General features: G+C 41.5%; 1 protein-coding gene across 1 annotated transcript in view; it reads right to left on the minus strand.

Moving 5' to 3' along the window:
* The window catches only part of sacs2 (sacsin molecular chaperone 2), a 65,856-nt gene that overhangs the window by 16,981 nt on the left and 21,031 nt on the right, over positions 1 to 27,844 (minus strand). The window contains exons 4-7 of the mRNA XM_072588365.1: positions 17,069 to 17,180; positions 9,792 to 9,938; positions 6,479 to 7,949; positions 18 to 106 (exon numbers count right to left, since the gene is read on the minus strand). Coding sequence (XP_072444466.1) covers positions 18 to 106; positions 6,479 to 7,949; positions 9,792 to 9,938; positions 17,069 to 17,180 — 1,819 coding nt within the window. The remainder of the gene's footprint in view (positions 1 to 17; positions 107 to 6,478; positions 7,950 to 9,791; positions 9,939 to 17,068; positions 17,181 to 27,844) is intronic.

Genomic DNA, 27,844 nt, shown 5'->3' on the forward strand with positions numbered 1-27,844 from the left:
AGAAACAAGGTTCTTACGATTATATGCAATCTTCTTTATGTGTTGCTGCAATGCATCACCGAGATCTTCAGGCAGAAAACTTCTCTTAAGAGCTGGAAGTAAAATTCTACATTTATAACAAAAGAAAAGTGTCAACTGCATGCATTGTTTCTATCTTTTCACTGCAGTGTATATATTATATATATATATAGTATACTAATTAGTCTGTACATTTTGTTGCAGTCATGCTGGAATTTCGACAATTTTACTGCAATAAGTCAACACTCCTTATAACACTCATGGCTTTCCTAATTGAAAATCACTGGTGCATATTTTCCAACAAATATCTCTGGTTGGAATTGGGAATAGGAACTCCAGCTATTTTTTTTCCCTTTATGTCCTGGATCAAAAACATTTTATTGTTGTTGGGAATCAAATAAGCAGAGGATAGGACTGAATCTGTGACTCTCCTTGGCAACATAACTCATATATTGGTATTGCAAATAAATGTGTCACATAATCGGAGTATAAACATTTTTATTGCAGGAGGTAGTGCTCACTTTAGTTCTGCTACAATTTAGTAGTCTGTAAAGTATTTTCAGTTCTCCTAGCAAGTTCTTAAAATGAAACGTAATTTTTTGCTGAGAGTTTTGAGAGGACATGTAGCCAATCTCTGTTTCAAACAGATCCTCCTGCATCATTGAGAAATTTGACCAGACACGTAAGAAACTTCATCAGAAAAGTCCTGATCGTTTTTCCTTGAGAAAAACTACTTTTAAAATGAATTAATTTTAATTGAAGAGTTAATTTATAAAACTGTGTGCACTATTCTAAATTGATTATAGAAAAACATTAATAATGTTTTGAATAAGACTATCAACCATCCAAGACCCCAGACACATCTTTCAGGCGAAACAGTGATTTATTTGCATGATACTCAAAGTAATCTACTATATTCGCTGCTCATATATAATCTCCTCTACAATGGGGAGACAAAACGTAGACAAGGTGACTACTTTGCAGAATACCTACATTCTGTTCACAAATACGACCCCGAGCTTCCTGTTGCCTGCCATGTCAGCACATCGCCATGTTCACTGGCCAACATCTCTGTCTTGGGCTTGCTGCAGTGTTCCAGCGAAGTTCAACACAAACTGGAAGAACAGCATCTTTTCGAACTGGGGACTCAGCTACCTTCAGAACTCAATAGTAAGTTCAATAATTTTAGGGCCTGAGCATCTTTTCGCATGCCCATGTCTTTACCCCAGACTGCACACAACAGGCCTTGTCATTACATGGACTGCTATCACAAACACCCCATAACAAGGTGACCAAAACTGAACACAATACTCCAAGTGCGGCTTTACCAACTTCCTGTATCAACTTAAATTCCCAATCTCTCAACTCAGTGCCCTGACTGATGAAGGCCAGTATGCCAAAAATCTTCTTCACTGCCCTGTCTATCTGTGACTCCCCTTTCAGAGAACTGTTCATCTGAACTCCAAGGTCCCTCTGTTCCACTACACTCCTTCAGGAAATTTCACCATGATTTCACTTTCCAAAATGCAAGACCTCATACCTGTCTATATTAAACTCCATTTGCCATTTCTCGGCCCACTTCCCCAGCTGATCAAGGTCCTGCTGCAATTTCTGATAACCCTTCTCACTGTCCACCGTATGTTACTGTCATCTGCAAACTTATTAACCATACGTTGTACATTCTCATCCAAATTATTGATATGGATAAAAAATAGTAATGGGCCCAGCACTGACGCCTGAGGCACACCACTCGTCATAGTCTTCCAGTCCACAAGCATCCTTCCACTATCACCCTCTGTTTCCTACCATCAAGCCAATTGTGCATCTAAGTTGCCAGCTCCTCAAGATTCCTTGCGATCTAACCTTCCAGAGCAGCCTACCATGTAGAACCTTATCAAAGGCTTTACTGAAATTCATATAGACTATGTCTACTGCCCTGCCCTCATCAACCTTCCTGGTCACTTCATCAAAGAACTGTAAAATTTGTGAGGCATGATCTCCCACACACAAAGCCATGATGACTATCCCTACTCAAACCCTGTTTTTCCAGAAGCACATATATTTTATCTCTCAGAATCTTTTCAAGTAACTTATCTACCACAGATGTTAGGCTTACTAGTCTATAGCTCCCAGGTTTTTCTTTACAGTCCTTCTTGAACAAGGGCACAACATTCACTATCTTCCAGGACCTCACTTGGAGCTAATGATGATGCAAAAATATCAGCCAGGGCCCCCGCAATTTCTTTTCTCGCCTCTTGCAGTGTTCTTGGATATATCTGGTCAGGACCATGTTCCCCCTCATTGTCATTATATCACAATCTCACACAGCTTTTTTGTACTTGTAGCTCGCCAAGCATACTTATCATATTTTCTGCATTTACAGATGTATAGTAAACCTTTGCAGTCCTCATAATCCTTCTTAATCCAATTCCATCTAAAATCAAACCACATTCTTCTCACTTACTGCCCAACATTCTGGCCTCAATTTTCCTTTCTGAAGTAAAAGAGTGTTGGACAGCAGGTTTAATGGCATCATGTCCACGATGGCCAAGGGCAAATTACTGCAGATTATCATACTCTTCTGACTTGCTTATTTATGTAAGCAAGATGTTGAGTGCATTATTTAGCAAACCTGCTAGCGAGATAGAAGTGCTTGCCACTATTAGGATCTCTCAGTTTCTAAGTTCAGTTGCTGTACTTAATATTCAGCTGGATGCACTTCAGGTGTTGCAAGCCAGAAGCTGTCCCTCACACTGTGGTGCTTGCCCTATAAACTATGGAGAAAGTGATGACTGCTGATGCTGGAGATCAGAGTCAAGAGTGTGGTGCTGAAAAAGCACAGCAGGTCAGGCAGCATCCTAGGAGCAGGAGAATTGACATTTCGGGCATAAGCCCTTCATCAGGAAGATAAGCTTTGACCAGATGGCACAGGAGAAAATTAGGTTCACTGGCACCTTCATGGAAAAAGATCATGGGCACTGGTGGACAGGTTATGGAGAAAAGGTCAGTCCTCTTCCTGGCTGACTGCAACAAGAGAGCCCCCCACCTGACCAAGCCAGCCTAGGTAGAGATAGCCAGAGACAAACAAAAATGCAGATGGTGGAATCCAAGGTAGATGTACAGTGGGCTGGAAGAACCCAGCAAGCCAGGCAGCATCAGAAGGTGGAGAAGTCAAAGTTTCGGGTATAAACCATCTTCAGGAGCTGGTGGCATGGATTAGTGCTGTCTTCACTTTGAAAAGCAATAAATAGGAGGGTAGGGGGTGGGGGATGAGGTAGCTGGGAAGGCGACAGGTAAATGAAGATGGGAGGTGATGGTGATAGGTTGGAGGGGAAGGTTGAGCCGATAGGTGGGAATAAAGATGGACAAGTAGGACAGTTCAAGAAGGTGGTGTCGAGTTGGAGGGTTGTATCTGGGATGAGGTGGTTGGAGGGGAAATGAGGAAACTGGTGACGGTGACATGATGCTATGTGGTTGGAGGGTCCTAAGGTGGAAGATGAGGCCACATGGTATCAATGTAGACTTCACCAGTTTCCTCATCCTTCCTGCCCCACCTCATCCCAGATGCAACCCTCCAACTCGGCACAGCCTTCTCGAACTGTCCTACCTGTCCATCTTCCTTCTCACCTATCTGCTCCATTCTCAACTCTGACAGAATTGGATCTTACAGGAAGCAGGTAATAAGGAAATATAGTCAAGGTAACTGTGTGCGTCTGTAGGCCTTTAGCAGACAGTCTATTCCCATAAATGAAACTAGAAATTCAAGGAAAGGAAGGGAAAAGTCAGAGTAAAGACCAGGTAAAAGTCAGAGAAAGATGGAAATTGGAAGAAAAATAGATTAACTTTTCCAGTTCTGGGAAAGAGCAAGAAATAGCACCATTGATGTCATTGGTATACTGGCTAAAGAGTTGTGGGAGAGGTCAAAGCAGAACGAGAACAAGAAAAGCTGAACATACCCTATATAGAGACAACATAAATAGTTTTCACGTGGGTACCCGTAATCACACCATTTCCTTGAAGAAAATGAGATGAGTTAAAGGAGAGTTCAAAATGAGACCTAGCTCAGTCAAGCGAAGGAGGGAGATAGTGGATGGAAATGATTCAGGCTTCCTTCCAAGAAGGGAGAACCTTCAGACCATTCTGATTAAAAAGACAGACAGAGGGATTGCGCATGCATGCTGAAAAAGAGGGAGTTGGGGGCAGGAAACTAGAATTTATAGACCTAATGTAAAGCATCAGAAGAGTTAGTGGGAAGAGACTGAATGTGGAAAGATTTTAAAAAAGGCAAGATATGAAGAATTAAGTTCAGTGGGGCAGGAAGAGTCTAAGATGTTGGGTCTGACAATGCCCTTTGTTCATTTTGGGAGAAGGTAGAAGCAGGCTGACATTAAACAAAGAATTGCAGATGCTGGAGATCCAAAACAGAAATTACTGGCAAAACTCTTCAGGTTTGGCAGCCTCTGTAGAAAGAAAGCAGAGTTAATGTTTCGAGTCCATTAGAAACAGACTTTGTGAGCTGAGGGAACAATGAGATGGGAAGATGTGGAGGGAAGATCTCTGGAGGAGATGAGGTCAGTGACAGTTCTGGAATCAACAATCTACTGTTCAGTGATGTAACATAGTTGAGGTGGGGATAGGGGGAACTGTCTGAGGCTTGTCGCTCAGCCTCTATAAGCTAGAGGTCGACTCACCAGATGACAACAGCATCAGCTTTGTCCACAGGTTTGATAATAGTCAGGCAAAGACCTGACAGAACAGCGTGCAGGAAGTCCAGAGAGAAAGAGGTTGGAGTGGGTAAGGGAAGCAGAAAAATGAAGGTAGTTGATATCAAGTTGACAATTCTCAATGAAGAGACCAAGGGCAGTTAAGAGGCCATTAGGAGGGAGTTCAGGTGGAGACAAGTATTGGAGATGGATGAAAGGGTACATGGAGAGTAGAGAGGACTCCTGCCCAAAGAAGTAGGCGCAGAGTTAAAGTAACAGTAGATCAATTCAATGTCATGCTGTGCCCTAAATTCATTGAGATGAAGACATAAAGGGATAAAGCTCAGTCCTTTGCTGAATACAGATTGTTCAAGAGAGAGTGGAAGGTCAGAGGGTACAATTAATATACAATAAGAGGTAGGATTACAGGGAGAAAGTGAGACAATGGAGTTGAGAAATTTATCAGCCATGAGTAAATAGCAGAGCAGACTTGATGGGCTCAATGGCCTAATTTCTGCTCCTATGCCTTGTGGTCTTATGATTAGAAGATGGGATGCAGCCAGAGGGAAGTTGTTGGCATTTATGAGTCATTGGAACTTGTGTTCCATAACACTTGAAAGGAAGAGAATACTTGTCTTGTTAAGGACTGAAATAAGATGAAGAATGAAATGGTAATGGGGGACCAAGAAGCTTTGAGATAGCATAAGTTGGTAGTGATGGAGTGAGAGGTTGGCAGTGTACACAAAGTGGCACATGACACTGAATGTTGATCTCAGGATGTAGTAAGAAAAGCTGTCTGAGTTCCATTGCGTGGCTCAGAGATGCCCGAATTCTTGGTGGATTCGAAACATGAAGGATTGAACTACAGTTGGAATCCACGTGGGATAAGTCGGAGCCAAACACAGTAATTGATTAAGGAGATTTGGGTGTGAAAGTGAATTTTGGTATACACCTTATAGGGAGGGAAATAAAAAGCAATTGAGGTAAACAGCTGAAAATGCAAATGGAAATTCAAATTCAGGAGAAGAGCAGAACTCTTTCAAGGTGGGCATAACTGGTTGAGAAATGGTGGGAAATTAAACACTCAAATAAATGGAAATTATTGCAGATAGAAATACAGAAAATGCTGGAGAAAATCAGCAGTTCTGGTAGTAAACACGGAGATAGCACTAGAGTTAACATTTTGAGTTCAACGATTCTTCTTTGGAAATTCCAGTGAAGCCCAATGGAAGCTGGAGAATCAGCACATTTTCTGCTTAGGCATTTTACAGTCTTCAGGACTTAACACTGAGTTCAAAAACTTGAGACCATGAACACTGTCCATTATTTTGATTACAGCCACTTAATATCTTGTTTGCATTAGTTTATTTTCAGCAGAGCTGATCTATCTTCTGTTATTAACACCTCCAATTAATATGTACTCTACATTTGCATATTGCACTCTGCTTTTTGCACTCTCTTCACCTTTTGCTCTGGGAATTCTTACCATTTGTCCCACTTGCTTCTGCCACCACTCTTTGCCAAAGCATGAAAACCATCATTTTCCAGGTGCCAACAGTTCTGAGGAAGTCACATTCAACTTGAAACTTTAACTTTGTTTCTCCATTTACATTTGCCACCAGACATGCTGAGTTTTGCTAGCATTTTGTTCTTATTTCAGATCTCCAGAATCCACAATTCTTAAAAAATAAATTCTAATGGAATAATACAGCAAAACTGACATGAAATATTTTACGTAATTGTTTTGACATGCTTACCGTGGAAATTTGATTGAGTCAGTAAATACAGGCTCATCAGATGAGCTAATTTGGAACTTCACAAAAGATCCATTGCTGACTGGTAGGAGTTGAAGGTTGTTAAGGGAACTGTATTGCTCATCACTTAGAACATACTCCAGAAGCATTAATTTTTGTTCATATGGAATACCGTACATATCACAATGCTGAAGTATGTTTCTTAAAGATGCTGGCGTGACCATGTTTAAGTAACTTTTATTTTCCAAAGTGAATACTATGGCTTTAAACACATGACTTGGGACTCTAACCAAAGGTTGAGCCTCTTTTATCAAAACATTCTCTATTGCCTGTCTTACGTCACGTCGATCATCGCACTCCAAGAACATAGCTTTGTCAGCTCTTATCCACTTTTCTTCACAGGCAGCCAAACAAAGAACATTAAGTTCCAACAAACGCTTGATAGTTTCCTTAATTATCTTAACCCAACGTTCTTTATGATTCATTTTGTCATAGTCTGGCCATAAACGATATACTGATGAGGGTTTTAGCACTGAGGTTTGAGCCAGAGTAATAGCATCGAGGATAAATTGGCAGTATGCACATGGAAGGATTTTCTCTATCAATAGCTCATTCCACTTGGCTGCTTCATCATATCTCTGGTCTGATTCAATCCACTTGATATGTCTTCGGTTGTCTGAAAGTCCGAAGAAGGCATTTATATGGACAGGTAGTCCAGTCTTGTTGGCCTCATTATTTGGGAGTGGTAGAAAGAAACTAAGACGCCCTTCGAAGTTTGCTCTTGTTTCAGTCTTTATGGTTTCACCTTTAGTTAATGGAAAAGCCAATCCAACATATGGAGTATAACTTAACTTCTCAGCCAAATCATCTAAGTTAGCCCATACACCCGTGTTGCCTGTACAATTTGTTATTAACCAGTGATTGTGATGTTCTTCTGTTGCAATGCGATGTGAAATAGCTTTGATGCAGGTAGAAGATTTAACATTGGAGATTACTTCCTGCCTTTCAACATTGAGGTTATTATTAAAACTTGGAATGTACTCAGGCTGCAAAGCAGCTATTTCTAAACGGACTTTTACATTTCCACTGGTGTCAATGTGCTTAATACAGACAGAAGTAACATTTCTGAGAAACAGGAGACTCATATCTTCATCTGCTTGGAAGGAGTCAAATAGATCAAAGATCTTTGCTTTGTCATACAAGTTGTCTAATATTTCTGAAGGTTCGGTTCTCAAAGGAAATCTAAATAAAGTTCCATTGAAATAATGTTCTTTTAATGCGTTAGCCCATGATATGGTCCCAGTTGCTTCCATGGCATATCTGAATGGTCTGAACTGATCTCTGGAGTTTTCAAGAGCTTTCCTGTCCTCTAGGTCATCAAGAGACCATATATATCCAGCTTCTTGTTCTCCAAACAGCTTTTCTTGTGGGTCAAATATACCAATGTATTTTCCACTGAATATACTTGGCAAATCTACAGGAATTAAAGTTTAAAAATCATCACAGGAGATCACAATACTGCCTGCATAAAGTCTGACAAATCAGACTTTAGTTGACAAGCTTCAAATATAAAAATAAACACCAGACAGCTTTTACCTTTAACTCACTGTTCTATGAAATATTTGGTCATCTTAACCATATGTTGACAAATTACACTATATTATTAGTTTGGTAACTTTGCATTATTTTGTGATGCTGCTGGTCCCTGTAGCAAAAGTGACTACAATTTTCACAATTTCGTTTTCATGCTGATATACACATCTAAAATATATATAGTCCAGTATATCTGGATATCCAGATGGCATTTGACAAGGTGAGGCATTAAAAGGTTAACACACAAGTAAGATGGGGTTGGGGTAATTTATTAGCTTGGATAGAGGATTGGCAAATCAATAGAAAGCAGTGAGTTGGAATAAAAGGGTCTTTTCTTGGTTAGCAAGATATAACTAGCAGGGTGTCACAGATTTTGGTCCTTGGGGCCCAACTATTTACAATCTATATTAATGACTTAGATGCGAGGATAGACTGTCAAATTTACAAATGATACTAAAGTACATGGGAAAGTAAATTGCAATGAAGAAATGAGAAATTTACGAATAGATATGAATAGCATAGGTGAATAGGCCAAAATTTGGCAGACCAAGTTTAACATGGATAAGTATGAGGTTATCCATTTGGTCAGAGGAAAAGAAGAGCAACTTATTATCTAAATGAAGAGAAACTTCAGAGTGCTTCAGTGCAGAAGGATCTGGGTGTCCTTGTGCATAAATTGCACAAAGCTAATGTGCGGGTGCAGCAGGTAATAGGGAAGGCAAAAGGAATTTGGCAATTATTGCAAAAGAGACAGATTATAAAAGGAGGGACGTGTGCTGCAACTGTAAGAGGCATTGGTGAGACCCCAACTGGAATATTTTGTACAATTCTGATTTCCTTACTCAAGGTGGGATATTGTTGCATTTGAGATAGTTCAGAAGAGGTTCACTCGGTTGATTCAAAAGATGAGGGGTTTGTCGTATGAAGAGAGTTTGAATGGTGTAAGCTTATACTCACTGGCATTCAGCAGAATGAGAGGAGATCTAATTGATGTCTATGAGATGCTAAAGGGGATTAACAAAACATTCAGAGGGGAGGATGTTTCCCCTATGTCTAGATTAGAGTGTGCTGGAAAAGCACAGCAGGTCAGGCAGCATCCTAGGAGCAGGAAAATTGACATTTCAGGCAAAAGCCCTTCATCAGGAAGTCTATTCCTGATGAAGGGCTTTTGCCCAAAACATCGATTTTCCTGTTCTTCAGATGCTGCCTGACCTGCTGTGCTTGTCCAACACCACTCTAATCTAGACTCTGATTTCCAGCATCTGCAGTCCTTGTTTTTACCTGTTTTCCCTATGTGGCAATCTAGAAAAAGAGGTCCTAGTCTTAGGATAAGAAGTAACATATTTAAAACAGAGATGAGGAAATATTAATTCTCTCCCAGGGTTGTGAATCTATTGAATTTACTTTCCTAGCATATAGCAGATGCTAGGACATTGACATTAAGGAGGAGGTAGATAGATTTTTAGTTAGTAATGGATTGAAAGGTTAAGGACAGCAGGCAGGAAAGTGGAGTTGAGGCCAAGATGAAATCAGCCATGATCATATTGATTGGTGGAACAGGCTCAATTGGCTGAACTACTGACTCCTGCTCCTAGTTCTTGTGTTCTCATATATGTAAAGGTAACACTTATAAATGGCTAACGTACTTCAAGTAAAACATAGAATAGCATTTTCCAGTCGTATTATATAATACTCTTTTGTTTACTAAAAGTAATTCTTATACCTGTAATGTGATAAACAGTATTGAATCCAAGGCCGAATTGGCCAACTTTGCTGGGATCATTACGCTTTTTACTGATTCCTGTAGTTTGAATACTATGCCAATCCTCTTCTGAGAATACAGAATTATTATAAACTATGAGAGCTGGGCCTAAAGGAGCAAAATAGAAAACAGTGATCACAAAGTTGCTGGTAATGTTCACAAACGAAAATAGCGATTCTCTTTTGAAGTGAAAAGGAACTTGAATAGGTTTCTCAAAAACGTTCACAGGTTGTGAGAATTACAAGTAACACTAGTGTTCTGTGCCCATTCTCAATTACTCTTGAGATGATGATGACAAGTCGTCTTCCTGAACCACAGCAGTCCAACATTTTGAGAAAGTACTTTGTCAAAATAAACACTTAATTTAATAAGCTCTAAAAGTGCCAGTGTATTAAAAGACTGGCACTTTTATTTTTGTTTTGTGTGTATTCATTCACAGGATGAAGGCGTTGCTGGCTAGGCTGACATTTATTGCCCATTCCTAATTGAGGATGAGAGTCAACCACATTGCTGTAGGTCTAGAATGACACTTAGGGCAGACCAGGTAAGGATGGCAGTTTCCTTCCCTAAAGGATATTAGTAAACCAGATGTGTTTTGCTGACAATCAGCAACGGTTTCATGGTCACCATTATATTCTTAATTGCAGATTTTATTGAATTCAAATTCCACCATCTGCTAAGGTGGAATTTGAACTTGGGTCCCCAGAACATTAGCCAGGTCTCTGAATTAACAATCCATCAACAATACCACTAGGCCATTCCCTCCCCTTATGCAGGTGGGCCATAAGATACTCAACGGTAAAGAATTAGGGCAAGCGTTGACTTGAACAGTATGCTTCCTTACCTGGAGTGAAGCTTTTTACAGAGAGTGATAAGTGCGTGGAGTGTGCTGACAGGGGAGGTGGTAGAAGCAGATACACCTGCAATGTTTCATGGACATTTAGACAGATATATAACCAGGCCAGGAACAGAGGGATACAGACCAGCATAGGCAGATGGAATTAGTTTAGAATGGTATCATAGTCAGCATAGACATGTTGGGCTGAAGGAACTTTCCTGTTCTGTATTGTTCCATGCTCTCTCACTAGCTCATCCTGTAAAGTACCCAAAGGGTGATTAAGTGAATGGAAGGGCATTTTCAGAAGAGTGATACCTCTCTTCTTCCACATTGCACAGGTTTCTGGCATCAGTCAGGTCTGACCAGAGCATCTCCAGATAAAGGATCGATTAATTAATTTTCTAGACTTAGAACAAACAAGTGAGTGCCAAAGCACATGGGTACCTTTGTTACTATTGATATATTTTGCACACATCTAAGTATTCACTTCCAGTGGTCACATACTGCACAGTGAGTGAATAAAATTCTGTTCTTTTGATGAATACTATCAACTACTCAGATGATTCCTTAGAGGGAACATGGGTACTATCCATGACATCTTGAACATATGGAATACAGCCATGGCTGTGAATGCCATTGCCATTTCGGTTGGATTGTTCTTATTTGTCCAGCATCTCACAGCAACTGCAGCTCTCTAATTCAGTGCATTTGTTGCATTCTTCATTCTGTGGTGAGTTGCTATTTAAAACGTACCACAATTGTCACCTGCAGATTCTTGAAAGCAAAGTAAGAATCATAGAATCTCTACAGAGTGGAAGCAGGCCATTCAGCCCATCAATGTCCACACTGGCACTGCAAAGAGCATCCCACTCAGACTCTATCCTCTCCCTTTAACCCTGTATTTCCCATGGCTAACCCACCTAGCTTGCACATCCCTAGACACTATGGGCATTTAGCGTAACCAATCCAGCTAACCTGCACACCTTTGGATTCTGGGAGGAAACCAGAGCACACAGAGTAAACTCACACAGACACAGGCAGAATGTGCAAACTCCACAGAGACAGTTGTCTGAGGGTGGAATTGGACCTGGGATCCTGGCACTGTGAGGGGAGCAGTGCTAATCACTGAGCCACCATGCCACCAAGCTGCAGTGGCCTTCAAAATCACTGATATTGGGTTGCCAATTAAGCCCCATGGGCGCTCAACATCCTGCATTAATGAGCAAACTTCTGTGACTGTATCTTATGAGCAGGTATTTCCCATCAAGGAAATGAACTAGATGAAAAAGATCACATGTCATTGACCTAGCCACCAGAAGTGACAATAGCAAAAACAGTGCTGCCAAACCTGCATAGTCCTCCTTACCAACATCTGGGAAAGCTATCTCATTATCATACTCACAGAATCATACTTTACAGACAATGTCCCAGACACCATCATCACTGTTCCTGGATATGTCCTGTCCACTGGCAGGACAGACCCAACAGAGATGGCATCAAAGTTGTAAACAGAGGTACAGTCGAAATAGAGTTGCTCTGGGAGTCCTCAGCATTAACTCTGAACTCCATGAAGTCACATGACTTCAGATTAAACATGAACAAGGAAACCACCTGCTGATTACCATATACTGTCTTCCCTTGCTTGATGAATCTGTACTCCTCCACGTTGGAGGAAGCATGGAGGGTGGCAAGGCCACAAAATGCCCTCTTGTTGGCGGTGGGGGGTTGTTGGTTTCACTGTCCACCACCAAGTGTAGCTTGGCAACAGTTTTACTGATCAAGCTGGTCAGGTGCTAAAGGGCATAGCCGCTAGACTAGGCCTGTGACAGATTGTGAGGAACCAACAAGAGTGAAAAACATACCTGACCTCATTCTCACCAATCTGTCAGCCTGTCTCCTTTTGGAGACAAAGTCCTACCTTCACATTGGGAATACTCTCCACCTTGTGTAGCACTATCACTGTACTAAATGGGATACTCTTTAAACAGATCTAGCAACTCAAGAATGGGCAACTATGAGGTACTGTGGGCTGTCAACAGCAACAGAATTGTACTCCAACACAATGTGCAACCTCAAAGCCCAGCATATCCCCCAGACAACCATTATCATTAAGCCAGGGGATCAACCCTGGTTCAATATAGAGTGCAGGAGGCATGTCAGGAGTAGCACTAGGCATCCCTAAAAATGAAGTGAAGCTACAGAATAGGAATGCTTCTGTGTAAAACATCATAAGCAGCAAATGAAAGACAGAGCTGTATTCAACCAAGTGTGGCCTCAGGGAGCCCAAGCAAAACTGAAATTGTGGGAATCAGGAGCAAACTCTCTGCTAATTGGGATCATACCAAGCACAAAGTAAGATGGTTGTGTTTGCTTAATATCAGTCAGCTCAGCTCCAGGACATCTCTGCAGGAGTTTCTCAGGGTAGTATCCTCGGCCCAATCATCTTCAGCTGCTTCATCAATGACTTTCCCTTCATCATAAGGTCAGAGGTAGGGATAGTTGCTAATGACTATGCAATTATTCAGCATTATTAAATTGTTCAGCATTATTTGCAATTCTTCAGATACTGAAGCAGTCCTTGTTTAAATGCAACAAAATCTTCAAAGTTTGGGAGAAGATTTGTAGCTCGGGTGCTCGTTGTTGTGGTTCTGTTCGCCGAGCTGGGAATTTGTCTTGCAAACGTTTCGTCCCCTGTCTAGGTGACATCCTCAGTGCTTGGGAGCCTCCTGTGAAGCGCTTCTGTGCTGTTTCCTCCGGCATTTATAGTGGCCTGTCTCTGCCGCTTCCGGTTGTCAGTTCGAGCTGTCCGCTGTAGTGGCCGGTATATTGGGTCCAGGTCGATGTGTTGTTGATCGAGTCTGTGGATGATAACGGCACTCATCCACAGACTCTATCAACAAACACATCGACCTGGACCCAATATACCGGCCACTACAGCGGACAGCTCGAACTGACAACCGGAAGCGGCAGAGACAGGCCACTATAAATGCCGGAGGAAACAGCACAGAAGCGCTTCACAGGAGGCTCCCAAGCACTGAGGATGTCACCTAGACAGGGGACGAAACGTTTGCAATGCAACAAAATCTGGACAATATCCAGGTTACGGCTGACAAGTGGCAAAAAACAATCATGCCATACAAATGCCAGGCAAGGAACATCTCCAATAAAAGGCAATCTAAACACTACACTTGACATTCAGTGGTGTTACCAGCATTATGTCCCCCACTATCAACATCCTGGAGGTTACCTTGATCCGAAACTCAACCGGACTCACCACATAAATACCGTGGCTACACCAGCAGGTCAGAGGCTAGAAATACTGTGACGAGTAACTGGACTCCTAACACCCCAAAGCTAGTCAATCATCGTTAAGGCACAAGTCAGGAATGTGATGGAATACTCCCCACTTGCCTGAATGGGTGAGGCGCTAACAACACTCCGTTCTGTCTAATTGCTCATAATTATGCACTGGAAATTATGACAATCTTCCCTATTTGGTAAAACTGAAATGAGTTTCTAGCCCTTTCATAACTCTCACTTTGAAAGCTGGAAGCTTATTGGGAGGTGATGGCCTAGTGGCATCATCACTGGACTGCTAAACCAGAGACTCTGGTAATAGAGTCTTGGAGATGTACAGCATGGAAACAGCCCCGTCAGCCCAACCAGATTCCCAACTCAATTTAGTCCCACCTGCCAGCACCCGGCCCATATCCCTCCAAACCCTTCCCATTCATACCCCCATCCAAATGCCTCTTAAATGTTGCAATTGTTCCAGCCTCCACCACTTCCTCTGGCAGCTCATTCCATACACGTACTACCCTCTGTGTGAAAACGTTGCCCCTTAGGTTTCTTTTATATCTTTCCCCTCTCATCCTAAACCTATGCCCTCTAGATCTGGACTCCCTGACCCCAGGGAAAAGACTTTGCCTATTTACCCTATCCATGCCCCTCATAATTTTGTAAACCTCTATAAGGTCACCCCTCAGCCTCCGCCGCTCCAGGGAAAACAGCCCCAACCCATTCAACCTCTCCCTATAGCTCAAATCCTCTAACGCTGGCAACATCCTCGTAAAACTTTTCTGAACCTTTTCAAGTTTCACAACATCTTTCCGATTGGAAGGAGACCAGAATTGCACACAACATTCCAAAAGTGGCCTAACCAATGTCCTGTACAGCCACAACATGACCTCCCAACTCTTGTACTCAGTACTCTGACCAATAAAAGAAAGCATACCAAACGCCTTCTTCACTATCCTATCTAACTGCAACTCCACTTTCAAGGAGCTATGAACCTGCACTAGCAGACATGTGATTGGCACCACATGCACAAGGGGCCACTCCTTCCAACATGAATGCTAGTAAAAGCAGATGTACTACTGAAATTCACCAAGGCTTCTTAGACATCTTCCAAACCCACACATCTTCTATCTAGAAAAACAAGGGCAGTAAACACATGGGAACACCATTCCCTGCAAGCTCCCCTCCAAGCCACTTACCACCCTGACTTGGAACTATATAACTGTTCTCCTTCAGTGTTGTTGGGTCAAAATCATGGGATTCCCTCCCTAATAGCATTGTGGACCGCAAGAAAGTAGCTCACCAACACCTTCTCAAGAACAACTAGGGACAGACAACAAATGGAGGCCAGCCAGAGATGGTCACATCCTACAACTGAATAAAAAAAAGTCAACTTAGCCCTGTAAACTCTTATGTTGAGTGGGGGCCCGTATTAGCTGTTTTTCTGCTGACTGGTGTGCCATCCTTGTGCTGGCTCCTGTTGTTATTTTTGGGCTACAAGCATTGTCAGAATGCAGCATGGCACTCATCAACATCAAGGACGAAACAGAACATATTAAATGATTCCTGTGATGCTACAAACTCTCGCTTTCTTTTTTAAAAATTCATTCACAAGAGCATTGCTGGCTAGGCCAACATTTATTGCCCATCTCTAATTGTACTTAGGGCAGCTAAAAGGCAACCACATTGCTGTGGGTCTGGAGCCACATGTAGGCCAGACCAGGTAAGGATGGCAGCTTCCATCCTTAAAAGGATATTAGTGAGCCAGATGGGTTTTTCCTGACAATTGACAATGATTTCATGGTCATCAGTGGACTCTTATTTCCAGAATTTTATTGAATTTAAATTCCACCATCTAACATGGTGAGATCCAAACCCTGGTTCCCAGAACATTACCTGGGTCATTGGATTAATAGTCCGATGATGATATCACTAGGTCCTCACTTCTCCATAAGCTTCCATCTTTCAAAGGGTGAGGTGTAAAGGGCAAGAAACTCATTTCAGTTTTGTCAAATTGGGAAGATTGCCTTAGTTTCCAATGCACATCATTTAAATTATGAGCAGTCACCTGGTAGACAGAACTGGAATATTTCTGAAGAGTGAAAGTGTTTCATCTTGGATTCATCAGAACACATCAAGAATTTCCAAATTTCAAACAATCACAATTTATACCACAGGAGAACAGAGTGCTGATTGATTTGTAAATTGATCATAATTGGCTGAGACATTGCCATGGAGAAAGTAATGAATTATAGGTTGCCCAAATTCCTGGATAATTCAAAAAGGTCATAAGACTTGAAAGTGGGTTTTTAAGTTCATGAAAATAAAGTGCTTGTCTCAAACATCCTGATTCCTTAGCTTCTCATTGTTGACTCAACTGAATACAATTTTCCCTGACAAGAGATGTCCTGTACAATGTTTTATTTCCACCGCCCATCACACTAAACAAAATTTAGCCTATTCTTCTTATGCCTTTTGGATTGTCAACTTTTTACCTCAATCAATATTGATGCTTTTCCTCTTGTTAAAAGCCACAGATCATGAGAAAGGTCTCAAGTAACTGAATATCTAAGACTAGAAATAGGAGGCAATGGCCTAGTCTAATTATTGTTGGACCCCCTCTTAATCCAGAGACCTAGGTAATGTTCTGAGGACAAGGGTTCAAACTCCAACACCTACCAATTTGAATTCAATAAAATAAAATCTGGTGTAAAGAGTCTAAATGATGACCATGAATCCAGTGATAATTGTTGGAGAAAACCCACCTGGTTCATTCATTAGGATTGGGCAATAAATACCACTTAACCAGCAATGCTCCCATCACATGAATGAATTTTTTAAAAAAAAGTTCAGATAACAAAATTAGAGTAGCATTGAAAAGGAAGGGTGTAGTGGGGTGGAAACAAATAAACTACTAATTTTCTTATATACATGACACAATTAGAATAGTTGCCATCAGATCCATATTATCAGATAGGACTATCATTTAATCAATATTTGTCTGAAATTCATCAGTTATCTTGAGAAAGAATAAAACTGAACTTCTAAATTCTCTTATAATTCTTGTTGCATCTTATCAGTTTTACATCTTGAACAGACACACCTTGAAACTTTTTAAGATCCTTTATAAACACAGATGTTGTCCCATAAGTTCGTTCATCAAATATAAACACCACCTCCTTAGCCTCAGCATCATCTGCATTTTGAATAAGTTCCTATAGAAAAAGAAAGACCATCAGTTATATAATGCATGATATCTGCTGTGTGGAAAGTGAGAAGTGTTGGGCTTAAAATGGTACTTCAAGCTAGACCTTTAGGGATTAATTGTTAAGGGTTAACTGCTCATTGCAATGATCAATTGAAGCAAAGTGGAAAAATACATGAAAAGAGGCTTGGTGTAAAAAAAATGCTTGTTTTAGCTGGGTGGTAAATGCACACATTGTTTGGCTGTGGGAACTATTCTTTCATGTAGTTAACATGGAGCCACAAGGAAATCTTTACAGCTTGTTGTCTGCACTGTGGAATGTCTGGAAAAGTTGGTAATGGCACCTCAGCACGTAATTTTAGATTAGTATAAGTATCAGACTGTTTGCCTCACTTATCTGGATGTTCACCATTGTCTGGGGTTCACAAAAGTGGTGGATTGGAATCCAAGACAGAGCTCCAAGTGCCACCATCTCTAAAGTCCCTGACAGATAGAAGCCAATGTGAGATTCAGTTGTTTGCATATATATGTGGATTATGTAGTTTAAGTGAATAGATTTTTTCCATATGTTATAGAGTCATAGAGATGTACAGCTAGGAGACAGACCCTTTGGTCCAACTCATCCATGCTGAACAGATATCCCAAACCAATCTAGCCCCACCTGCCAGCACCTGGCCCACATCCCTCCAAACCCTTCCTATTCATATATCCATCCAGATGCCTTTGAAGTATTGCAATTGTACCAGCCTCCACCACTTCCTCTGGCAGCTCATTCCATACATGTACTACCCTTTGAATGAAAAGATTGCCCCTTAGGTCTCTTTTATACCTTTCCCCTCTCACCCTAAACCTATGCACTCTAGTTCTGGACTCCCCGACCCCAGGGAAGAGACTTTGTCTATTTATCCTATCCGTGCTCCTCATGATTTCATTAACCTCTAAAAGGTCAGCCCTCAGCCTTCGACACTCCAGGGAAAACACCCCAGCCAATTCAACCTCTCCTTATAACTCAAATCCTCCAACCCTGGCAACATCCTCGTAATTTTTTTCTGAACCCTTTCAGTTTCACAATAACCTTCCGATAGGAAGAAGATCAGAATTGCACAGAATATTCCAAAAGTGGCCTAACCAATGTCCTGTACTGCCGCAACATGGTTTCCCAACTGTACTCAATACTCTGACCAATAAAGGAAAGCACATCAAACGCCTACCTCACTATCCTATCTACTTGCAACTCCACTTCCAAGGAGCTATGAACCTGCACTCCAAGGTCTCTTTGTTCATCAATACTCCCTAGGTCCTTACCATTAAGTGTGTATGTCCTGCTAAGATTTGCTTTCCCAAAATGATCAAGATCCCATTGTAATCAGAGGTAACCTTCTTCGCTGCCCACTATACCTCCAATTTTGGTATCATCTGCAAACTTGCTAACTGCACCTTATGCTCACATCCAAATATGTCTGTAATATCCAGGTAGAATAAGCAAATAAACTTGCTTCATATTAAAGTGCATGTCTTCTTGTATTAATTTTGACCAGATCTTAAACAGCCCGTTAGGTATTTTTAGCATAACAATACAAAGTGCTAGAATTGATCAGTAACAAGTTTATAACTGACGACTTGGAAAATCTCAGGCTAATTAGAAAGAGGCCAACGAGATCAAATGGTATGGGGTAAGAGAGCGATCAAGGTACTGAATTGAATGATCAACTATAAATGGAAGAACAGGTACGAATGGACCCCTCCTGCTTCTATTTTCTATGTTTTCTAAGAGTCAGCGTGGTTTAGTGAAAGGGAATTCTGCTTACCTATGTCATTAGAATTTCTTGAAGGAGTGAAATGCACCATGGGTAAAGGGAGCTTGTTGATGAAGTGGACTTGGATTTCCAGATGGCTTTTGCCAAGGTTCTACATACAGATTATGTGAATAGGTGTTCATGGTGTAGAGGATAGCATACCAGTGCAGATAGAAGATTGGCTGGCAGAAAACAACAAGCATGTATAAATGCATCTTTTTCAGATTGACAGGAAGTGATAAGTACGGTTCCGCAAGGGTCTGTGTTGATTCCCTAACTTTATACAGTTTCTATTAATGACGTAGATCAGAGGATGTTTCCTCTTGTGGGTGAGCTTAAAACTAAGAGGCATTGTTAAAAAAATTGGACCCCAAATAAAGAAAACTTCTGTCAGATAGTTGTCTAACTTTGGAGGCATGGTCTTTGAATATTTTTAAGATAAAGGTGGATAGATTATCATTGGGCAAGGGAATCAAAGGTTATTGGGAAGAGATGGAATCTGGAATTCAGAACACAAGCTGGTCAGTTTTTTTTATTCACTCATGGGATGAGGATGCCACTGGCTAGGCCAGCATTTATTGCCCATTCCGAATTACCCAGACAGCAATTAAGAGTCACCACATTTCTGTGGGTCTGGAGTCACATGTAAGCCAGACAAGATAAGGATGGCAGTTTCCTTTCCTGAAGGACATTAGTGAGCCATTAAGAATATGATCTTATTGAATGCTAGAGTAGTGTTATAGGGCTAAATAGCTTACTTTTGCTTCTATTCAAATATTCATGTGCATGGACTGAAGGGTGAAGCCATTTCTCCCTTCAGACCAGCAAAGCACAGTGGGAGAGGGGAACAATATCAATAGGTGGGAATACTTGCGAAGTGATGTCCCAGAACAAGTCAAAACTTGGCAAGTATTCGATAATTTTAACTTACACTTGATTAACTAAATTACAATGAAAATTATCATTAGATCAATTATTTTTAAATTAAAGCCTACTAAAACTCTATGTAGTATTCAATTAATGAAATCTAGAGATCAAATTAAAATTAAATAGGCAGGCAACAAACAATGTGAAGAATTCCTATTTTCTATGCTTCTATCCATTTACGAATTAGATTTATTTCTGTTAAGTTAATTAACAAATACCATGATTTTGAATATAATCACTATTCAGTGTAAACTTATACAAACAGTCAGAGAATAGCTCACAGCAAGGCAGTCAAGTACGGCCAGGCTAACTACTTGGGCAATGACATGGTGAGGACAGTGCAGGGGGGAGAGAGAGAGAGAGAGAGAGAGAGAGAGAGCGAGAGAGAGCGAGAGAGAGAAAACCTGCACAGTTACCGCCTTTGCTGTTTGAATTCGTGTATCGCTGGACATTGGAGTGCATCTGGGAAAATTAAAAAACAGTGAAATGCACAACTAATCTTGGAGGAACTGTTGGGCGAAGTTCACTGCACAGAATCAGATAAGTTAATCATTGTTTTAAGTCTGTCCAAGAGAAAGGCTGCAGTAGTGAGTATAGTGGATTCTTTCTTGATTATATGTTTTTGGAGATAAGTCTCTTGATTAAACTTAAAATATAAGTCATAGCTATTAGTTTAACTTGGGGCAGTGTTTGTAGAGGAATAAGACGGTGTTACGTTCTGGGTCTTTAGATTGTGAAGGAGCAAAAATGGCCTTTGCAGTGATATGTACTTCTTGTCAGATGTGGGAGTTTAAACAGAGTTTAAGAGTTACTGCGGATTATATCTGCCATAAATGCTGTTGGATGCAAATCTTATCAGATCGAGTGGATCGGTTGGAGAGACAGATAGAAGTGATGAGGTATTTGCAACAGCAACAGTATGTGATGGATGGCAGTTATAGGAAGGGGGGCAAGTCTCAGATACAGTCACATAGATGGGTTAACTCCAGGAAGGGTGAGAGAGGTCAGCACCTTGGGCAGGAGTCTTTTGTAGATATACCCATTTCAAACAGGTATGCTGTTTTGGAAAATGTAGGGGGTGATGGATTCTCAGGGGAACATAACACGAACAGTCAAGTTTCTGGTATTGAGACTGGTTCTAAAGCAACGAGGGGTACGTCGGGTTCCAAGAGATAAATTGTGTTAGGGGATTCTGTAGTCAGAGGTACAGACAGACGTTTCTGTGGCTAGCAGAGAAAAAGCAGAATGGTGTGTTGTTTCCCTGGTGCCAGGATCAAGGATGTCTCAGAGAGGGTGTAAAATGTTCTCACGGGGGAGAGGGGCCAGCAAGAGGTCATTGTCCACATTGGAACCAATGACATGGGAAGGGAAAAGGTTGAGATTCTGAAGGAAGATTACAGAGAGTTAGGCAGAAATTTATAAAGGAGGTCGTCAAGGGTAGTAATATCTGGATTACTCCCAGTGCTACGAACTAGTGAGGGCAGGAATAGGAAGATAGAGCAGATGAATGCATGGCTGAGGAGCTGATGCATGGGAGAAGGATTCACATTTTTGGATCATTGGAATCTCTTTTGGGGTAGAAGTGACCTGTACAAGAAGGACGGATTGCACCTAAATTGGAAGGGGACTAATATACTGGCATGGAAATTTGCTAGAACTGCTTGGGAGGATTTAAACTAGTAAGGTGGGGGGTGGGGGGCCCAGGGAGATAGTGAGGAAAGAGATCGATCTGAGACGGGTACAGCTGAGAACAGAAGTGAGTCAATCAGTCAGGGCAGGCAGGACTAATAAATTAAACTGCATTTATTTCAATGCAAGGGGCCTAACAGGGAAGGCAGATGAACTCAGGGCATGGTTAGGAACATGGGACTGGGATATCACAGCAATTACGGAAACATGGCTCAGGGATTGGCAGGACTGGCAGCTTAATGTTCCAGGATACAAATGCTACAGGAAGGATAGAAAGGGAGGCAAGAGAGGAGGGGTAGTGGCATTTTTGATAAAGGATAGCATTACAGCTGTGCTGAGGGAAGATATTCCTGGAAATACATCCAGGGAAATTAATTGGGTGGAACTGAGAAATAAGAAAGGGATGATCACCTTATTGGGATTGTATTATAGATCCCTCAATAGTCAGAGGGAAATTGAGAACAAACTTACAAGGAGATCTCAGCTGTCTGTAAGAATAATAGGGTAGTTATGGTAGGGGATTTTAACTTACCAAACATAGACTGGGACTGCCATAGTGTTAAAGGTTTAGATGGAGAGGAATTTCTTAAGTATGTATAAGACAATTTTCTGATTCAGTATGTGGATGTACCTACTAGAGAAGGTGCAAAACTTGACCTACTCTTGTGAAATAAGGTAGGGCAGGTGACTGAAGTGTCATTGGGGGAGCACTTTGGGGCCAGTGACCATAATTCTATTAGATTTAAAATAGTAATGAAAAAGGATAGACCAGATCTAAAAGTTGAAGTTCTAAATTGGAGAAAGGCCAATTTTGACGGTATTAGGCAAGAACTTTCGAAAGCTGATTGGAGGCAGATGTTTGCAGGTAAAGGGACAGCTGGAAAATTGGAAACTTTCAGAAATGAGATAACAAGAATCCAGAGAAAGTATATTCCTGTCAGGGTGAAAGGAAAGGCTGGTAGGTATAGGGAATGCTGGATGACTAAAGAAATTGAGGATTTGGTTAAGAAAAAGAAAGAAGCATATGTCAGGTATAGACAGGATTGATCGAGTGAATCCTTAGAAGAGTATAAAGAAAGTAGGAGTATACTTAAGAGAGAAATCAGGAGGGCAAAAAGGGAACATGAGATAGCTTTGGCAAATAGAATTAAAGAGAATCCAAAGGGTTTTTACAAATATGTTAAGGACAAAAGAGTAACTAGGGAGAGGATAGGGCCCCTCAAAGATCAACAGAGTGGCCTTTGTGTGGAGCCACAGAAAATGGGGGAGACACTAAATGAGTATTTTGCATCAGTATTTACTGTGGAAAAGGATATGGAAGATATAGACTGTAGGGAAACAGATTATGACATCTTGCAAAATGTCCAGATTACAGAGGAGGAAGTGCTGGATGTCTTGAAACGGTTAAAAGTGGATAAATCCCCAGGACCGAGAACTCTGTGGAAAGCTAGAGAAGTGATTGCTGGGCCTCTGACTGAGATATTTGTATCATCGATAGTCACAGGCGAGGTGCCGGAAGACTGGAGGTTTGCAAACATGGTGCCACTGTTTAAGATGGGCGGTAAAGACAAGCCAGGGTACTATAGACCGGTGAGCCTGACCTCGGTGGTGGGCAAATTGTTGGAGGGAATCCTGAGGGACAGGTTGTACATGGATTTGGAAAGGCAAGGACTGATTTGGGATAGTCAACATGGCTTTGTGCGTGGAAAATCATGTCTCACAAGTTTTTTGAAGAAGTAACAAAGAAGATTGATGAGGGCAGAGCAGTAGATGTGATCTATATGGACTTCAGTAAGGCGTTCGACAAGGTTCCCCATGGGACACTGATTAGCAAGGTTAGATCTCATGGAATACAGGGAGAACTCGCCATTTGGATACAGAACTGGCTCAAAGGCAGAAGACAGAGGGTGATGGTGGGTTGTTTTTCAGACTGGAAGCCTGTGACTAGTGGAGTGCCACAAGGATCGGTGCTGGGCCCTCTACTCCTTGTCATTTACATAAATGATTTGGATGCGAGCATAGGAGGTACAGTTAGTAAGTTTGCAGATGACATCAAAGTTGGAGGTGTAGTGGACAGCGAAGACGGTTACCTCAGATTACAACAGAATCTGCACCAGATGGGCCAATGGGCTGAGAAGTGGCAGATGAAGTGGCAGATGAAGATAAATGCGAGGTGCTGCATTTTGGGAAAGCAAATCTTAGCAGGACTTATACACTTAATGATAAGGTCCTAGGAGTGTTGCTGAACAAAGAGATCTTGGAGTGCAGGTTCATAGCTCCTTGAAAGTGGAGTTGCAGGTAGATAGGATAGTGAAGAAGGCGTTTGGTATGCTTTCCTTTATAAATCAGAGTATTGAATATAGGAGTTGGGAGGTCATGTTGCGGCTGTACAGGACATTGGTTAGGCCACTGTTGGAATATTGCGTGCAATTCTGGTCTCCTTCCTATCGGAAAGATGTTGTGAAACTTGAAAGGGTTCAGAAAAGATTTACAAGGACGTTGCCAGGGTTGGAGGATCTGAGCTACAGGGAGAGGCTGAACAGGCTGGGGCTGTTTTCCCTGGAGCATTGGAGGCTGAGGGGTAACCTTATAGAGGTTTACAAAATTATGAGGGGCATGGATAGAATAAATAGACAAAGTCTTTTCCCTGGGGTCGGGGAGTCCAGAACTAGAGGGCATAGGTTTAGGGTGAGAGAGGAAAGATATAACAGAGAACTAAGGGGCAATTTTTTCATGCAGAGGATAGTACGTGTATGGAATGAGCTGCCAGAGGATGTGGTGGAGGCTGGTACAATTGCAACATTTAAGAGGCATTTGGATGTGTATAGGAAGGGTTTGGAGGGATATGGGCCGGGTGTTGGCAGGTGGGACTAGATTGGGTTGGGATATCTGGTCGGCATGGACGGGTTGGACCGAAGGGTCTGTTTCCATGCTGTACATCTCTATGACTCTATGAATCTTCATATAAAATCAAGTGAAATCAGAAGAAGCTGATTGGTGCATAACTGGTGAATTTTGATCTTTTATAGTGTAACACGGGAAATGTTTAGAAAAAGATAGGATTGGCCAGCCAGACATGTACAGGGGACAAATAATCGGGTGATGCTTCTCAGAATAGGACACAAACAGCACGTGTGTGCAACTACTCCTGATTGTATTGAGAAACTACATCTCTTAGTTAGGAATGAAATCCAATGGATGTAGACAAGTTATCCCAGACCAAGTCTGCTACCTCGAGTAGTGAACTGCACTGATGGACTTGGAAGGTTCATGGAAACAAGACAGCTGCTCAGTTTTAACTAGCTGGTAAGTGGCAGACTGTGTAAGGCAAAGGATAATGCTAAAGCTGTGGAAAGAAGCAAAACCTGACAAGACAAACATTTGTGGAAGGTAGCACCACTAATCAAGACCAGTTGGAGAGTGTAAACTGTAGGCCATTTAATTTGACATTAGGAAATTACTAAAAACCTGAGTCACAGTCTAAGGAAAACTGACAGATCACTTAGGACTGAGCGAAGGAAAGATTTATCCACCCAGAGATTGGTAAGCCTGTGGAATTCACTATGACAGAGAGAGGTTGAGGCTAAAATGTTGACTATTTTCAAGGAGGAGTTAGGATATACTTCATAGGGCTAACAGGATCAAAAGGATTGGGGTGAAGGCAGAAACAGGGTGGTGAGTTGGATGATCAGCCATGATCAAATTGAAGATTTTGAATATGGTCACCATCCAGTGTAAGCTTATGCAAACAGATAGCGAATGGATAACAATAAGGCAGTCAAGAAGGGCCAGGCAAAGTACAGCAGGTGTCTGTACAACATGTTTTGTTTTCAATAGACAATGGGTGCAGGAGTAGGCCATTTGGCCCTTCGAGCCAGCACCACCATTCATTATGAACATGTCTGATCATCCACAATCAGTATCCTGTTCCTGCCTTAACTCCATAATCCTTGATTCCACCATCTTTCAGAGCTCTATCCAGCTCTTTCTTGAAAGTATCCAGAGACTTGGCCTCCACTGCCTTCTGGAGCAGAGCATTCCATGTATCCACCACTCTCTGGGTGAAGAAGTTTCTCCTCAACTCTGTTCTAAATGGCCTACCCCTTATTTTTATAGTGTGTCCAAACAGTGTTCAGCTCTAATTTCTGAAAAGTGGTGGTAAGTTTTTGATTGCAGCCAAAGTTAAATTCAAGGGACCTATGGCTAGTATTTTATATATCCCTTTCAAAAATTTTGACCAGGTGGGTGGGGTGGCAGGGATGTAAAATCGGGTAGACTTAGTGGGAGGGGGATCATGCCTGTTACCTGTGTGTCTCTACTGGTATTTTGCCAGCTGTGGGGAATGGCTTCAAATGGCCCATTAGCCCTTGGACAAATTAATGGTATTTCACCTGTGGCAGAATTTGCTTGCTCCATGAGGCAGGCTAGGATTAACAGAAGCTCTCCCTACCATAGAATTTATAACTCAAATTTTACATTTCACACTCTCTCAATTATAGCCTCTACCTTCTCATGGGAGCCTGTCTACTAGCCCTTACAAACTACTCATTTACTTAGGTGTTCAAACTGAGTAATGATCCTCAATGGGAGAGTTGACTGTATTCCTACAAGTGGTCACAGCTGCTATTGCTACTACTGTGAGAAGACACCTACTAGAGTTATGATTGGCTAGCAGCACATGGAGGTTTGGCATCTTCTGACATGTATAAGGAAATCTTAAGTTGAATTAATGGACAGTCAGTTGGGTTAAAATCAGGTTAAAACTTGACGGCCCTGAGGAGTTGAGCTTATCTATGAGTTTTCAACTTGGGATCAGAAGTGGTAAGCTACTGTCTCTTCAAGAAATTATGGCTGACAGTTACCTCAATTGCGGGTAGAGGTGAACAATGAGTCTATAGCTAGGAAACAGACTGGTGTTTCTATGGCCTTAGCCATGATTCTTAGATGGCATGTTGTCTGCTTGGTGCCTGGTGTAAAGAGGTTACTGAGTAGCTGCATAGTCGGGAAACAAACAGCTATAGGTATGATCCAAATTAAAACCAATGTGACAGGTACAAAGAGGTATGAGGTCCAATCACAGATTTTAGCAAGTTAGGAAAGAAATGATAAAGCAGGACCTCAAATATAGTAATATTTGTATTATTCACAGTACTAGCATTAGTGAACATACAAACGTGAGGAGAGCATGGATAACTTTATGGCTGAGAGGTGAGCTTTAAATCAATGGGACACTGAACCTCTTATAATGGAACCTGGACTTGGACAGGTAAATCAGGTTATACCAACTTACATCCAGAACCTCTACCTGAGCTACAAATCTTCTCAAAACTCACTAGGTTATACCAGTACTGAAGATGCTGCAAACCTTAAACAAATAGAACGAATGCTGGAGAAACTCAGCAGATCTGGCAGCATTTGTGGAAAAAGAAACAGAGTTAACATTTCGAGACCAGTGTGATTCTCCTTCGGAACAATTTCTCCCAGTTTTGAATTGTTACACCTAGCCTTGGCAATCCCTTCTGGTCTCAATAAAATAACAGATTTTAGTTATAGAATAAAAACAGTGCTGGAGAAACTCTGCACGTCTGGCAGCATCTGAGAAGAGAGAGAGAGAGAGAGTCAAAGTTAACATTTCAAGTATGGTATGATTTCTTTGGAATGATTCCTGCACAATTATAACAAGACTTTCTTTTTAATTTGTCCATAGATTGTGGACAACTCTGGTTAGACCAGGACATAGTGCCCATTCTTTCTTTATTCTTGTATTGCAACCCCTCTTCCAATGAAGGCTGACATGACATTTACTTTGCTAATTGCTAACTATACCTACAAGCTAAATTTCAATGCAAGTCTATCTGACCATAAACACTGAGTAATGTCAAGCCTTTTAAAATGTTCTGGATGTAGGTTTGCTCGCAGAGCTGGAAGGTTCATTTTCAGATGTTTCGTCACTATGCTAGGTAACATCTTCAGTGAGCCTCCGAATGAAGCACTGTTGGTGTTTCCTGCTTTCTATTTGGGCTCCCTTGGGTCAGTGATGTCATTTCCTGTGGTGATGTTATTTCCTGTTCTTTTTCTCAGGGATGGTAAATGGGATCCATTGACCTGTACACAATCCTCCAAATGCAGTTGCACCAGAGCTTTGTCCAGCTGCAACATGGCCTCATGGCTCCAAAACTTAATCCCTCCACCAACAAAATCTAACACATCGTACACCTTCTTAACAACCCTATCAACCTTGGTGGCAACTTTCAGGGATCTA

This window comes from Chiloscyllium punctatum, chromosome 18 (genome assembly GCF_047496795.1).
Source record: "Chiloscyllium punctatum isolate Juve2018m chromosome 18, sChiPun1.3, whole genome shotgun sequence".
Lineage (NCBI taxonomy): Eukaryota > Metazoa > Chordata > Chondrichthyes > Orectolobiformes > Hemiscylliidae > Chiloscyllium > Chiloscyllium punctatum.